Below are 16,741 nucleotides of genomic sequence, written 5' to 3' on the forward strand. Positions count from 1 at the left end.
ATATGAGAGGTTCCCCCCCTATGTCTGACATGGGCGACAGTCAGATTTAATGTCTAGAGAAAAATGCTTTGTGGATCTAAACACGTCTTTCCTTTAACCCTTTCAGTACCGAGGCCTTCAGCTCTGAGCGAGGAGGGAGAGAAGGTGCCACCCGGCTGATGCTGGTGGTGACGGATGGAGAGTCGCATGACGGAGAGGAGCTGCCCCTAGCGCTGGCAGAGTGCGAGAAGCGGAATATCACTCGCTACGCCATTGCAGTTCGTACCCATGACTTAGAGTTATAATGGCAATTCTTCTCTCTGGTCTAGTTACACCATCTTTGGCATTCCATCTGGGCCCTGTGTCTGAGCAGAGCTTTGCTCCAGTTCTTCCTCTCTCTCCCTTCCACAGGTCCTGGGGCACTACATGCGCAGACAGCAGGACCCCGACTCCTTCATCAGTGAAATCAAATACATTGCCAGTGACCCCGATGAGAAGTATTTCTTCAATGTCACTGATGAGGCTGCGTTAAATGACATTGTCGACGCATTGGGAGATCGGATATTTAGTCTGGAAGGTAACAGAGGGAGCGAACTTCATAATTTTCCTGTGACAGGAGTGGATGTGGAGTGGTTTCAAGTAACAAAATGGGAATCAGGGGACCCAAGTACAAATCTTTCAACTTTGGGCAGGTTTTTCTGGTACCTACATAGATCATAAGGTCTTCTGGGCAGGCACAGTATTAGTTTATATTGTCTTCATTCAGGAGGAGTCCGATACAACTTATAGTTTAATATTGGGCATCACTGCCTTTGAAATCCTGAAAGGGAATGCCCTGATTTACTCCAGGATGCTTCCAATTAAAATTCCCATCATGCAACAATATAAAGTCTACCAGGCAAATTACCCTATCCATCCAATATCAATGAGTAAAATGCTGGAACCAACTGCCATTTATACTACAATCCTGTGGCCACTACCCTGTGGCGAAGTGGCAACCATGCCTCCCACGCCACCACACTCACGCCCTCCCTTCCCCTCCATACCTCTTTAAATTTTCATCAGCACGAGCAACTTCTCTGGCTTGCAACTTGCGCCGGCATTGGCTTTCCCTCTGATGTCACTTCCTGGAAGTGATTTCAGAGGGGAGCCAGGCCAGTGCTATCAGCAGGCCCGAAAGCGCTGGAGAAGATTTAAAAAGGTATGGAGGGTAAGGGAGGGTGCGAGTGTGACGCGGTGGGACAGGGAGGAGGGCACAAGTGTGGCGTGGGATGTGTGAGAGGAGCAGAGGGGTGCGGAAGGAGTGAGGAGAAGGGTGCAGGGGAAGGGAGGGCAGGGCCTTGTGGGGTGGAGAGGTGCTTTCGCTCCCACCAAGATGGCACCCAGGTCCTCCCTCCCACACCTTACTACGCCACTTCCACTAGCTAAGGTTCTAAAAGTGTTTCTGTACCAATCCTGAAGTAACTGAAACAGTAATTTTAAAAAGTCCATTCCTAAACTGTCCAATGCAACTCCCGGGACAAAACAAAGAACCAACAATGACCTACTTGTACTTGTAACTATATAGTTGAAACAATGACCTAACTGTAGGAATAATTATACTGATCAACCTGTACTAGCAACCCTACTGAATATCCGTCAGTCTGTCCATTGTAACTTCCTGGGTAACTGACCCAACCTCTTGTAATGTAATCCAACCTTGAGCTGAATAGAAAACCTGATTAACATAACAAAACATACAAAGAAAGATGAAAATATGACCTAATCCTGAATTCACTAACATACCACACGTTCAGAAAATCACTAAAAACACACCGATTGGACTGATTTGTCTGAACCTCCAAAATGGTTCAACGCCTACCTCTTCTTGCATGTTCCCTCTCCCACCCCCCTATGCTGCCCAACCACATAACTGCCCACTTACCCCTTCCCAATTCAGCACCTCTTATTGTACACCGCCTTGAACAGAAAGGTATGACGGGATATAAATTAAGCTATTATTATTATATACAGAAACTATAATAATAGTATGCATTAGTAGATGGTATATTTAACTCATGTATTGTAACACCATTACTGAAACTCCTGCAAACCGCTCTGAATTGACTCCCCAGTCATTAGTAGTGGTAAACATACCCATACAGCCAAATCTTGGTAACACGCTTCATTCACATGGACTGCAATGTCTACAGAGAGGGAAGGAAAGCAGAGATAATAATATTGTCTGAGATCTTTTTTACTTACTATTCCCCTTAGTGAAGATGAGGCTTTTAGGAATGGTCTGTATTTTTCTCTGCAGGAACTTATGGTTATAATGAGAGCTCCTTTGAACTTGAGATGTCTCAGATAGGGTTCTCTGCCCATATCCTAGAGGTAAGCTGGGTTGTAGTTAAGTGAAGCCACTCATTGAATAACAGTTTCAGCGTTGAAATAGATGAACACATTCTGAGCTTTGTAGTCCGTTGCCACTCTGCATAGGGTTACCAGACGTCTGGATTAGAGGTCTGCACGGGAATGGGAATCCCGCGGGTCCTGCGGGAATCCCCCCTAACCCACGGGACTCCCACGGGGATCCCCCTCTGGCCCACGGGACTCCCACGGGGACCCCCCTCTAGCCAACGGGACTCCCATGGGGATGGAAGGCTTTGGAAGCAGGGTTCGTCCATATCACATCAGCCTTAGTAAAAGAGGGGGTTTATAAGTTAATTACCTGAACAGAAAACAAAAAAAGGGTTCCACCAAAGAGATTCCACAAGGAAAACAGCAGCGCAAACACAAAAGAAACTGTAGAATTGATGATCCTGTCAGAAGTAATTGCTGCTTTTTATGGGGACGGGCGGGGATGGAGGTAATTCCTTGCAGGGATGAGTGGGGACGGAAAGGATCCTGGCGGGGACGGGCGGGAATGGGTGGGATTTCTGTCCCCGTGCAGCTCTCTAGTCCGGATTTCCATGTCCTCCTTTAGAGGACATGTCTGGGGGTCTGGGTGGGTTTTGAAAAGCCGCCTCAAATTGCGTCAGGCAGGGAGGAAGTCTGCGCATGCACGGCTGCCACGCGATGATGTCACGCGCACATGTATATGATGTCATCGCGTGTCAGCCGTGCATGCGTGGATTTCCTCCCTGCCCGACAAGAGCAGGCAACGGTGGCGGGGTTAGGGTAGACTGGAGGAGGGATTAGGGCAGAACTGGGTGGGGATGGGAGTTGACCAGTAGGTTGTATTATATTAAAGGTTTGGATTAACAGAAATGATAATATATAATATATTATATGATATATGTACTCACATATCTAATAGTAGGGTTGGGAGGGAGGGTTTCAATATTACTAATTTAAATTGATAATGATAGATAATCAAGTGCTATGGCATAAGTTCCAAATGTTATTTTCTGAAGCACTTGTTGAAATGAATAAAGAATGTAATAATACTTTCTCTTTTGTCAATGATTCCCAAACCTGTGCTGGGGGAATCCCAGCCAATTAGGTTTTTAGGACACCCGTAATGAATATGCATGAGATAAATTTGCACACCAAGGAGGTAGAGGAAGCAAAATGATCTAATTAATAGTCATCGTGGATATCCTGAAAACCTGACTGGCTGGAGTTCCCCGTTTTAATTTTTTACTGAATTTATATAAACAGATGTGAACCAAATTAACATCACATAATATTTACTCCAAAGGACAATAATCATCTAAAAGTCTCCAAACCTTGTGGTTTTTTTTTTTTTTTTTTTTTATAATTCTTTATTCATTTTAAAACTTTCATCAAGTGTACAAAAATTGCAACACAATAACATAGATTTAACCACTTGTACATCTTATCATTATAACTTATAGTTGCAAATATAACCCTCCCCCCACCCCACCCTTATCTTACATATTAAATATAGAAATATTAGGAAAATGGCATCAATCGTGGTTCCCAAATTTTAATGACGTTTTTATCATTTCCATTTTGCACCGCTATTGATCTTTCCATTCCGTATATGTGGCAAACTGAATTCCACCAAAATTTAAAATTGAGCCTACTATGGTCTTTCCAGTTATTAGTAATATGTTGAATGGCTACTCCGGTCAAAATCAATAAAAGTTTGTTATTGCACATTGATATCTGACTCTTTTTTCTCATAGACATACCAAAAAGCACAGTATCATAAGATAACGCTACATGGTTTTCCAATAAACAATTTGCTTGATCCCAGATTGAGTTCCAAAAGGCTAAGATATGGGGACAATAGAACAAAAGATGATCTAAAGTCCCTATATCCAGATTACAATGCCAAACCTTGTTAAAATTTGAGAAATTGTGCATTTTAACAGCGGGCGTCTCGTCATTTCCTTACTAAGCAAACGGCATTCTGACAAAACAGAGTTATTTTTCCAGTTTGCTATTCCTTTTTTTTATTAATCTTTATTAATTTTCAAATCAGTAGAAAGCACAGAACATTATACATCCATTAACCATTACACTAAGTGTTTTAATTTGTTATAATGGTATATTACTGTACACTTGTTACAAGATTTAAAATGAATAAAGAATTTAAAAAAAACCCCATTACACTAAGCACTTATTTTCAATCAATAGAATTACATAAAGAATAACCCCTCCCCTACTATTTCTCATATACATGTATATATATATAAACAAGGAGTTCAACAATATCTAATAACCTAGCTTCTGATTTTTGCAAAATATGTGATAAAGATAAAGATCGTAAAACAGTATGTTTATAAGTCAATGAAATATGACTTCAATTTGACCAAAACTGCTTCACATTTGGGCAAGTGTAGTCCCCCGTCTCCGACTGACGAGACCAACATGCCAGAGATCCACCCCAGGACAGGTTTAAGAATGACTGTTTTATGCAGGAGGTTCCAGGAGGGATCACACCAGCTCCTGTGTGCCAGCTCAGTGTTTTCTCTGTCTCTGCCACACTATTTTGTTTACAGGACGGGATTCTCTTTGGCATGGTGGGAGCCTACGACTGGAATGGGGCAGTTCTGAAGGAGAGCCAGCATGCACGGATTATCCCGCCCAGGGAAGCCTTTCAGAAGGAGTTTCCTGTGGAGCTGAAGAACCATGCTGCTTACCTTGGTAATGTATAAGCCAGTCAATCACAGCGAGATTGAGCATCGCTTCCGGTGTTGGCGCCTCTCCTCCTCCTCTGCCCCCACACAAACCTTGTCTCTTTTCCCCTGAGCCTCAGGGCCGCGTCTAGAGGGCCTTCGAGCATGCACACATGTTGACGTGATTACATCGTGTACCTGCGCTGGGGGCAGAGGGGGGAAGGGTTGTGGGGGTGCCATAGAAAAACATTTGCTGAAGCAAAAAATAAGTTTGCGGGACACTGGTACAAGCTCCGGTTGTGGCAGATAGACTGTTGCCCAGTAAGAGCGGTGCACAGTGGCATAGCAAAGGGGGTGCGGTCCACCCCGGGCGCGGCACCCCTCCTCCGCTCCTCGCCTTCCCTGTGCCATTTTTACTTCCCCGGCGTGAGGCTGCTGCCCGCATTGGCATTAGCGCTCTCTCCAACGTCACTTCCGGGACCCGCGCCTAGAAAGTGATGGCATAGGGCGAGCCGACACCGACGTGGGCACGCTGCTCACACCAGGGAAGTTAAAAAGGTACGAGGAAAGGGAAGGGGGGCACGTGTTAAGCAGGGGGAGGGGTGCTACCGCCCTGGGTGGTGCAACATCTCTGATGCCATAAGAGATTCCACTTGCAGAGTTTTACTCCTAAGAGGGCAGAGATCACGGAGCCTGTCCAGCGAGCTGATTGGCTGACCATGCCCTCCTGCTCATACGGAAGATGGAAGGAGGCGGAGTGAGATCTGCTGCAGCTCTCGAGGGATCGCTTAATGCTTTTACCCCTTACCTTTCCCGTTGACATCCCTGTACTTTCTGTCTACAGGATACGCAGTATCTTCACTCAAGCTGAGAAACGGGAAACGTCTCTATGTTGCCGGCGCCCCCAGGTTCAAGCACAAGGGGAAAGTGATCCTGTTCACCATGAGCCGAAAAGGCAACGTGACTATTTCTCAAGCTCTGACCGGAGACCAGGTGTGGCTGTCAGTATACAGAGATCATGCATCCAGGCGCTGCGGTCATTTCTGTCTGTTCTCTATTCACGCTTTTTGTGTATCAGTGCGAGGCTTTCGTGGGGCTCTGATGAAAATCTGTCCTTCAGTTGCACACGCATGTGTTGAGGGGGGGGGGAGGGAGATGAGAGTTTCTGATGAAGATCAGTGCAGAGATGTTTTCAGCTGTCCATGCTGTATTCACACTTTCCATGTTTCCATGGGGGGGTTCTGATGATCTGTACAATGGCTTCTTGCCTTCCCAGATTGGATCTTACTTTGGGAGCGAGGTCTGTCCCGTGGATGTTAACGGTGATGGAGTCACAGATGTGTTGCTAGTGGCTGCTCCCATGTACCTCGGGGCTCAGCACAGAGAAACGGGGCGCGTTTACCTTTACAGACTGGGCCAGGTAATCTCATCATAGATCCAGCATTACTGACGGGTTACTTTCACCAGTTTGGGGTTTACTTTGGAACTGCCTCTCTTTGCTGGAATAATGGGGCAAAACCCAGACCTCTAAAAAAGCTAGATCTTGTTTTACCTAGTCCTGCGTTTTATATATCCATCCTCTGCTACACATGTAGGCACCTTCATACCTTGCAACTTATAGGCTTTGTTTTTTTGTACCCTCAGATGTTGCTGACATACAATGGCACCCTTCATGCAGACAAGAAGCCTCAGGACTCTCGCTTTGGGTACTCGTTGGCTGCAGTTGCTGACCTCAATCATGATGGGTTCAATGACGTGGTGGTGGGGGCCCCTCTGGAGGATGATCACCGGGGGGCAGTGTATGTCTACCATGGACACCGGCTTACCATCCTGCCAAACTACAAGCAGGCATGTCTTGGCACAGTGTTGCAACACACCTGAGAGACCTGTTGCTTTAAGATCAATTAAGCCTCAGATCTCATCGAATCTTTCTGAGGTGTGAGCAGAGAATTCCCCCTCTCCTTTTGCTAAATCATATTAAAACCCCAGAGTCGCTTTACATCGTAAGACTGCATCCAGTCTTGCAAAACCTTTTCATCACAGGCATAGAAGTGAGAAAACCATCAGGACCTGCTGGGTTACTATTGTGAAAAGTAGAAAGTGGAGTTCTAACTCTATAAAATTGGGCATCCGGTTTTATGCTTAGCGTGCAAAGTTGCATCCAGTTTATAGAATTAGATCAGTTGCAAGGAACTTAATGCCAAATAACAGGCAATTATTAGCTAAATACATACCATAAAGTCCTCCCAGCAGCGGCTTAAACAGAGCAGGAGATGAGCCTGCTGGGAGAGAATTTGCTCACTACCGCTGCTCTTTTGCCATTCCCAGAACGCCACTGTAACATTCTGTGGCTGGAAAGAGAAAAGGTGCTTAAGAAGTTACTGGGCAGCTTTTACGATATGTATCCCGCCAATGATAAGATGGTTGGATAGGCTGGAGTGAGCTTCAATGGCAGCTCCAGTAGTTGGAACCATACGGTCTATTGCCCAGAAATATCAAAGAAAAAAAAACAATTTAATTTTAATTTAAATTTTTTTTTTCCCCAATTCTTTATTCATTTTTAAAAACTTACAATAAGTGTAACAGCATATCTAACATTTTAAACTCAAATACAGCACTTACTATTCTGTTACAATCCACATCAGAATTTTAATTTAATTTAAACCAATTGGTAGTTGTGCACGCAACTGACCTCAGTTGCCGTTCTAGAAGCGGCACACACGATTTCTGTCACGTGTGGGCGTGGGAGGGGCATGGGTGGGTCAGGGTACTATGCCCAGCGGCATAAGGAGGGTGGTCCGACCTGGGCATGGTCTTCCTCAGGGCGCCAGCACCCCCCCTCCCTCCTCCTCTCCATCCCCTGCCATGTGCATGCGCGCATGCCTCTGCAGGGATGAAGCTGCTGCCCCCCTCGGCTTCGGTGCTTTCTCTGACGTCACTTCCAGGAGGAAGGGAGGGTGCGAATGTGGCGGGGGTGGAAAGGAGGGCGCGGGGGAGGCAGGCTCCTACCCTCACTACCCCACTGACTCAGTACGCAGCATCCTGGCACTTTTAACTCCTAACCCCCATTTGCTTGTGAAGCACCCATGCCTGAGAAACTCCCTAACCCCCTACTTGTCCTGTCGGTCCGTTGACCAGATTGTAAGCTCTAGTGAGCGGGGACTATCTCTCAAAAGGTTTTAATAAACAGCACTGCATACATCCAGCAGCCGTCTAACGTTTACCACCATCTGTCGAATTTACCCCGTAGTGGCGGTCACTAACTTCAGTTAGTTTGCTCCTGCGCAACAGTAGCTATGACGGATTCAGAATGACACTAGACATGCTTGTTATGATTCCTTCCAGAGAGTGGCGTCCTCTGCTTTCCCGCCAGGCCTACGCTACTTTGGACGCAGCGTGACTGGGCAGATGGATCTGGATGGGGATGACCTGGTGGACCTGGCCATAGGTGCCCAGGGAGCTGCCGTAGTGCTGAGGTCAGTACTGGGTCATCTAGTCTGTGTAGGGTTACCAGATGTCTGGATGTCCGGGGATCCAGATGGCTTTTCAAAACCTGGCACTTTTATCCGGGTTTTGAAAAGCCTTCTCTAAATTGCATCCGTGCATGTGCGGATTTCTTCCTGCCTGATGAGCTGGGGCAGGATTGGGGGTTTTACTGGGGCATAACGGAGCAGGGATGGATGGAACTGGGCAGGTCTAGGGGGTCCAGATTTTACTATAGTCTGTGGGGAGGGAACCCCAATTTGCTGCAACCTGGTATAAAGGGAGTTAATAGCCCATCCCTGAGAATATCTCTTCCTTTACCGTGCAGCGACCTCTAAGACATGGCCCTGAACTGCATTTGATTTACAAAGTGTCCTAGAGGGTGGGAGCAAGAAAGCTGATACCATGTTATAGAACAAGAAGGTTTCAAAATGAGAGGTTTTTGCAAAACCCCTGAAAAATGCCAGGCGGCCACTGTAACTCCGCAAAAGAGCATTTCTCTAAACAAGCAATTTTGGGGCCAGAGAAACCTCCCACTGCACATTTTGATCAGCGGTGGCATGAAAACTTATACCTTGTTGTAAACAGAAAGCAAACACGAGAGGCTGGAAAGCAGGAATGATGTGGGAACTTTGCCAACAAATCAATTCTGTACTTTATAGTCAAAATGTGACAATTGCTAAGGGAGAAAGAGTGAGTTTGAGAGGAGCCGGGATAGGGTTTCCGGGGGTCAGGACGGCTTTTCAAAACCCGGCACTTTTGTCTGGGTTTTGAAAAGCTTTCCTCCACATCGTGTCGGGCAGGAGGGCATCTGTGCATGCACGAATGTCCTCCTGCCTGATGAGAGCAGACAGCAGGGGGGTGGGGGTGGGGTGACTGGGGCATGACGGGGCAGAGGGCCTAGGGGGCAGGCCTAGGGGGGTTCGGATTTTCCAAACTTTTTGGCAGCTTTGATAAAATAAAAAAGAAAATTTGGTAACCCTATGCCTGGACAGCCTGAGACAGGCCTATATCAAAATATAGCACTGATTTTTCCCTGCCCCAACCAGGCCTGGCTCACGTTGTCCTTCCAACAGCTGATGTTGAAGGGCTCTGCTTTCAAGCCCTTCCTCTTAGCCGAATAATCGTACCCTAGTCCGTCCGACACTATTTCTGTATGAAACAGGTCTCGGAGCATCGTGCAAGTGAATACGTCCGTTGAAATCAACCCATCATCCATCAACGTGATCCAGAAAAACTGTCAGCGAAATGGCAAGGAATCCACGTGCATATCCGCTACTGTCTGCTTTGGGGTGATGTCCAGGTCCCCGGGGAAATGGGACACTCAGTTTGGTAAGTTGCACCATAGAAGGTGCGTGTTAGCAATTGTCAGGCAGGAGCTCCGGGTAGGTCTTCATTAGACAGGGCTTCGATTTCTTTTGGGAGAGGGGTATTTTTATTTGGTTAGGGTTACCAGATTTTCTGTTTGGAAAATCCGGACTCCCTAGGCCCGCCCCCCCCCCAGGCCCACCCCCTGCTGCCTGCTTCCGTCGGGCAGGATGTCCGTGCAGGTGCAGATGCCCTCCTCGCTATGTGGAGGAAAGCTTTTCAAAACCTAGACAAAGTGGGGAAATAGGAATGCCTGTAACCCTAAGTTAGGTGTCCGATTAGCTGCAGCAGCAAAAGAAGTCCAGCTTGGTGACCATTTCTACTGTCCCCCCCCCCCCCTCACATAAAAGATGTGAGAGAAAAAGCTAGGAACCCATCTCTCCGAGCATCCCAGCAGATAAAGAACTACATGACCCACAATGCAGTGGGATGAATGCATAAAGCACAGGATAGCTGGAACCTGGGAGCCACAGTCGTTCTGATTCTTTCCCCTCCCACGCACCCCTTTTTTTTAATAATAGATTTTATTAATATTATGATATAAATTAACAAACTTACCATTTAACTGTGCAAATCATGCATAGTGGAGTCAGTACACACATTATCCGCAGGAGAAATATTGCGAATATGGAGGAGCACACTCAACGAGCATCATATTAATCCGACAAAAAGTAGTCATTATATGTATTAAACAATATGTTTTAAATTACTGTATGTCAATAGTCCAAAACACAGGGCTCCAGATTTTAAGAAATGCACCAGTGCGTTGATGTTTTCCTGCGATTGCCCCTTCAAACTTGGTAGTGATGTCCCTTTTTTTCTTTTTAAATCTGGGCTCAGATATTCGGTACAACATGTCACTCGATGACAGGAAACTCAGCACCCGGGCCTTGTTTGATGAGAACTCTCAGAAACTGCTGCAGACATGGGTGCAGGTGAACGCGGGCAAGGTGACTTGCCAAACGCTGGACTTCCACGTCATTGTGAGTATCGTTTGTTTGTTCCATCCGTCCCGAAGAGGACAAGTCCTCTTCTTCAGCCAATACAGGATAAAGGGCTGCACAGGGCCCTGTACTGGTCCTGCCCACTCATCGTACTTGCCCCCCCCCCGTGTATCCAACAAAGATGGAAAGTGAGATCAAACGGAAACACTCCAACCGTGCAAGAAAATGCCACTTATCAATGCTAGAGTAGATAGGTGGGGGAGGGAACCTCAGCCAAGGTTCCACGTTTCATTCATTGATCCTAAAAAACCTCTTCCTTTCTTTCTAAAACTTATCAATGATATTTATATTCACTTATCTTTTAAGTGATCCAGGTAGCAAGAGGCCTGACAGGACCAGTTTTGCCGGCAATACCAACTTTATCAAGAGTTCAAATCAGTTGCTGCATAATTCTGAACATAAATATTGGAAGAGGAGGTTTTTTAGGATCAATGAATGAAACGTGGAACCTTGTCAGTCTTGGCTGAGGTTTCCTCCCCCACCTATATACTCTAGCATTGATAAGTGGCATTTTTTTGCACAGTTGGTGGTGTAGCACCACCCTAAGGCCCAGGATTGGCTTTCACAGTGTTTGACCCTAGTGCACCAAGCTGAAGAGTACCATCACCCCCCTTCCCTGTATCTTCCACAGTTTGTAGGGTAGGAGAAAGGGAGAGGCACAGAATGGGAAGGGTTACCAGACGTCCGGGCGGTTTTTTTTTTACAAATGGGGGAGTCTGCCTGCTCTCCCGACTCCTCCACCTACCTCCTCCCTGGGCCCAACCACTGTAATTGAATCCTTGGGCAGGTGGCAGCAGCAACAAGGCAAGCTTGCTACCGCCGGCCTGCCTCATAAGCCGCCTCTCTGCAGCAACTTCCTGTTCCTGTGTAGGTGGAACTTGCAGAGAGGTGCTTCCAGGGCAGACCAGCAGCAGCAGGCTTACCTTGTTGCTGTTGCCGGCTGCCGAAGACTTAATTGCAGTGGCCGGGCTAGTTGGGAGCTAGAAAGGTTGTGAGGGAAAACAGGATTAGAGAGGAGAGGGGGCTGGAGAAAAGAGCATGGTGTATGGTAGTGTTGGTGGGGGGGGGGAACAGAAACAGCAGGAGGAGGAGGTTGGAAGTAGAGAACGACAAAGAGGCAAATTTTTCCCCGTCCCTGCTGGAACTCATTCTCCCGTCCCGGTGAATTCTTTTCTTATTCCTGCCCCATTCCTGCAAGCTCCGTCCTCATCTGCACAAGCCTCAAATACTTTAAAATCATAAGTGTTCGAGGCTTGTTCAGTTAAGGCAGAGGTTACAGGAATGGAACAGGGACAAAACTTGAGGGGATGGGACGTGAACAGATTTGTCCCCGTGTCATTCTCTAGTTGGAAGGAGAGAGAGAAGCACCCATGGGGGAGGAGAGTTGGAAGAAGGGAGAGAAAGCACTGAAAGGGTACAGAGGATGGGAAGGGAGACCAAGGAAATGGGTGGAGTGTGGGCGGGTCACGTGTCCTCTCTTTTTTTTGTCTTCACAAATATGGTAACCCTAAGAACGGAGGAGATAGACAGGGAGTAGAGCTGCTGTCGTTACAGTAAGAGGGACTGTGTGTGCTGGACAAGTGGCCCATTAGCCTAGAACATGCTCTGTTAAGACCAGGCTGCTTTCTCTCCCCCACAGGACACCTCTGACTACCTGAGGCCTATTGGAGTCACAGTGCGCTTCGTCCTCGATGAATCAGACTCTGGCCCGGTGCTGGATGAGAAGAGCGCCACCACGATTAGAAAAATGGTGAGAACATTCCAAAGATCCAGGGCAAGCAGAGGCTTCCCCCGTGTCTTTCTCAATAACAGACGATGGACTTTTCCTCCAGGAACTTGTCCAAACCTTTCTTAAAACCAGCCACGCTCTCCGCTCTTACCACAACCTCTGGCAACGCGTCCCAGAGCTTAACTATTCTCTGAGTGAACAAATATTTTCTCCTATTGGTTTTAAAAGTATTTCCTTGTGCCAATTCTTTATTCATTTTTAATATACTTACAATAAGTGGAACAGCATTTATAGCATTCTAAACATAAATACAACACTCTATATCAGAATTTATCCCCCTTCCCCCCTACTTAATTACATTCTTTCAATTCAAGAAAACCTATCATAAACCCTATTCCTATATACTTTATTTAATGTTCAAATCAAAAAAACGGAGTGAAAAATCGATCCACTCAGGATTTTGTCAACTTCAATCCTATGTCCCCTCAGCCGTCTCTTTTCCAGGCTAAAGAGCCCTAACCGTTTTAGTCTCTCCTCATACGAGAGGAGTTCCATCCCCTATATCATTTTGGTTCAAAGAGCGACCAACAGCCACGTTGTGTATCCATCTTCTTTCTATGTAACCATCCCCGGAGTCCCATGCCTTTTTGAGTTCATTCACACTTGTAGACTCTACCACCTCTCTCAGAAGGGCATTCAAGCATTCACCACTCTCTCTGTGAAAAAGTATTTCCTGAATGGAGTGAGCAGAAAAAAACCCGCCTTGGCTCACCTCTGCGACTGGGCCAAAATGCCATTCAGAAAAAAATGTTACGCCCAGAAGAGCATCCTGACATATGCGCAGAGAGCTGACCTCATACGCACGCATCCGGAGTGCTTTGATTAATGCAGTGTTTCCCAACTCGGTCCTGGGGGACCCCCTTGCCAGTCAGATTTTCAGGATATCCTCAATGAATATGCATGAAAGACATTTGCATATAATGGAGGCAGTGTATGCAAATCAAGATTATGCAAATTCATTGTGGAAATCCTGAAAACCTGACTGGCAAGAGGGTCCTCTGGGACCGAGTTGAGAAACACTGGATTAATGGACAAGTTTTGGATGGGTCCAATTTGCTGCATCAGCGAACTAAAATTGTGCCTTAAGCTTGAATTAGAAGCCATCAGTGCAAAGCTCTAATACGCAAGCTTTCTGCATCAGCCCCTGAAATTGTAAACCCTCCAGAGACAGGAAGAAACCTACTGTATCTCACTTTAACTCATCTTGAGGTGCAACGGAAAAAGGCAGGAGCCAAATCCATTTATCATTCCCCTCCAACTCTGAACTATCCACCTTAAATCTGCTCACTTTAATCTGGAATTCTTGCCGTAAATCGCAATGATTCCCTGTCGAAAATTGCTGGATATAAGAAGTTGTATTGTATAAAATTCCTTTCATTCCTTTTCTCTAACCCATGAAATGGTCTCTGAAGTGGCGATTCCTACACAGGAGCTGCTCAGTATCCCATTGGCTCATTTTTGGCTCATTTCAGGTTCCTTTCTTTAAAGACTGCGGCAATGACAACGTGTGCGTCACTGATTTAATGCTCCAGGCCCGCATGGATATTACTGGCACGAGGTAAGGGGCAGGTCATACGTAGCGCAAAACTTTCTCAGCTTTATATAGATTTAGGGTTACCAGATTTTTCAAATGTTGCCCTATCCTATGATACTATTTTATTTGGAACGTCTATGAGATTCAAAAGTCAAATTTCAGCAAATAACAATAAACTTTTGTTAATACTGACGGGGGTTGCCATTCAACATATTACTGGAAATTAGAAGGATTATACTCAACTTAATTATACCTTTTGGTGGAATTCAGTTTGTCATATTTATAAAATGGAGAGAGTGCTTGCTAGGAAATTATAATAGTTTCAAAAAGATTTGGGGGCCATTGACTGCATATTCTAATGACCTTTTTATTACATAGGACTATATTTAATGTGGGGATGGGGAGGTATGTTATGGGATTTAATGGGTTTATTCCTGATGAATGGGATGGGTGGGGGAGGGGTCTTTTTTATATGCATTTGACAATAATTGTTAGAATGTCAAGTGATTTGTACGAATTATCTGATTGAATATTGTACACTTGTTGCAAGAGTTAAAACTGAATAAAGAATTAAAAAAAAATATGGAAAATCTGGACCCCCCCTTAGCCCTGCCCCCAGGACCGCCCAGTTACACCCATCCCTGCCCCATTACACCCTAGCCCCGCCCCCTGCTCTCATCAGGCAGGAGGGCATGCGCGGACAAGACACGATGACATCACGCGCATGGCATCATCGTGTGGCGATTTGTTGGAAGCGTCTCAAAACCCAGACAAAGGGCCGGTTTTGAAAAGCCATCTGGACATGCCCTCAAGAGGACCTGTCCGGGGAAATCCGGACCTCTGGTAACCCTATATAGATTGGAAAGAAAGATGGGTAACATGGAGCAAAGCAACCACTCTGTCTTTTCAGGCAGAAGCCCTACATTATCCATCAAGGCAGGAAAAAACTTGCCGTGGACATCCTTTTGGAGAACCAGAGAGAGAACGCCTACAACACTAGTCTGAAGGTTTGGTTTTCCAAAAATCTGCACTTCGCCAGCCTGTCAGTCAAGGTGCGTCGAGATTCACATCTTTCTCTTTTCCCCTCTTATGGCCTGGAGACAGTAGAGGTCCATTTGACATCCCATCTTACTTGCATTCTTTATCTGTTTCTTAGGGGGAATCGCAGCTGAAAGTTGAGTGTACGGCCGTGTCGGGCAGCAGCAGGACCTGTACCATAGGTTATCCCGTTTTCCAAGCCTCCGCCAAGGTGAGAGATTCCTAGGTCAGCTAGGTTTTCAGGCCCAACCGATATGAAAAACTAGCCTTGTGCTAATGGTACTTAGTGAGGAACAGCTTACGGTGCCTTTAAAAATTAGGCCCCCCCCCCAGTTCAAATCACCTATGATTTATTGGGTGACTTGGTTAAATGAAATCGGTACACCGACAAATGCGCACGCCAAAGAGATTTATTCCCCCATAAATACAGTATGCATACATTTGAATCCGCCATCGACGACGACATGAGGTCATGTCATCGAGGGCAGATTCAAATGTATGTACGCTGATTGGATCAGGCGCCTCAGGCCCCTCCCAAGGGACGGGGCCTGAGGAGTCTGAGCAAATGAGGACGTTCCAGATATCCAGTCATGTAAAGGGTTCCCATAATCATCATGTAAACCTTACCCTAACACTAGATAGCAAGTGAATCGTTTAAAAAAAAAGACAAAATAGTATCCACATAAGTGTACGACTCTTTTGGGGCGTAGTCCTCCCATTCAGTGTGCACATTTGTTGTGCATACAATTGTCAGGGTGCATTTGACAGGTCACCAAATGAATCCGTCCCGGTCCAGTGGAATTGTGGAAAGGTCTCCTGTAACAATATGGCAGCAATCTGAGATCAAAGATTACAGATAAGCTAGATCAGGTTAAACTGTCCTCTCAAGAGGTAGATTCTCCAGATCAAGGGCAATCCAGATTCAGCAGAGCAGAAAGCTTCCCCCCCCCCCCCCCACAAAGCAGTCACAGCTCCTCATCTCTCCACAGGTGAGCCTCCTGCTTGACTTCGAGTTCAGCTGTACCACTCTGCTAAACCGTCTGCATATAAAGTTAACAGCAAGTAGGTAAGAAAGAAGTGTCCACTGGCTTTAGTTTTCCCAGTGTTTCAGCTTCTAGCCTGCAGAAGAGTTGCCATACTGGGACACACTGAAGGTCCATCAAGCCCAATATCCTGTTTCTAACAGTGGCCAATCCAGGTCATGAGTACCAAGATCCCAAAGAGTAAAACAGATTTGATGCTGCTTATCCTAGGAATAGCCAGTGGATTTCCCCAAGTCCATCATAATAATGGCTTATGGAACTTTATTTTAGGAAATGATCCAAACCTTTTTTTAAACCCTGCTAAGCTAATTGCTTTCATCACGTACTCCAGCAACGAATTCCAGAGTTTAATTAAACTAAAGCTAAAGTGTATGAAGAGCCTATCCCTGGCAGTATTCAACCTATTCAATGTTCAGTCACTGCCATGAATCGGG

The 16,741-nt window shown here is 46.1% G+C and overlaps 1 protein-coding gene across 3 annotated transcripts in view; it reads left to right on the forward strand.

The window, feature by feature from the left end:
- ITGA10 (integrin subunit alpha 10) overlaps window positions 1–16,741 on the forward strand; it is a 50,753-nt gene that overhangs the window by 23,322 nt on the left and 10,690 nt on the right. For all 3 annotated transcript variants that reach the window (XR_004537228.1, XM_033923973.1, XM_033923974.1), the window contains exons 8-22: window positions 107–257; window positions 391–556; window positions 2,279–2,352; window positions 4,932–5,076; window positions 5,893–6,041; window positions 6,325–6,468; window positions 6,693–6,896; window positions 8,394–8,524; window positions 9,697–9,863; window positions 10,740–10,882; window positions 12,543–12,653; window positions 14,165–14,250; window positions 15,137–15,278; window positions 15,383–15,475; window positions 16,254–16,330. Coding sequence is in view for 2 of the 3 variants with exons in the window: in XM_033923973.1 (XP_033779864.1) it covers window positions 107–257; window positions 391–556; window positions 2,279–2,352; window positions 4,932–5,076; window positions 5,893–6,041; window positions 6,325–6,468; window positions 6,693–6,896; window positions 8,394–8,524; window positions 9,697–9,863; window positions 10,740–10,882; window positions 12,543–12,653; window positions 14,165–14,250; window positions 15,137–15,278; window positions 15,383–15,475; window positions 16,254–16,330 (1,983 nt within the window). In the remaining variant the exon portion in view is untranslated. The remainder of the gene's footprint in view (window positions 1–106; window positions 258–390; window positions 557–2,278; window positions 2,353–4,931; window positions 5,077–5,892; window positions 6,042–6,324; window positions 6,469–6,692; window positions 6,897–8,393; window positions 8,525–9,696; window positions 9,864–10,739; window positions 10,883–12,542; window positions 12,654–14,164; window positions 14,251–15,136; window positions 15,279–15,382; window positions 15,476–16,253; window positions 16,331–16,741) is intronic.

The sequence above is a fragment of the Geotrypetes seraphini genome, chromosome 16 (genome assembly GCF_902459505.1).
Source record: "Geotrypetes seraphini chromosome 16, aGeoSer1.1, whole genome shotgun sequence".
Classification (NCBI taxonomy): Eukaryota; Metazoa; Chordata; class Amphibia; order Gymnophiona; family Dermophiidae; genus Geotrypetes; species Geotrypetes seraphini.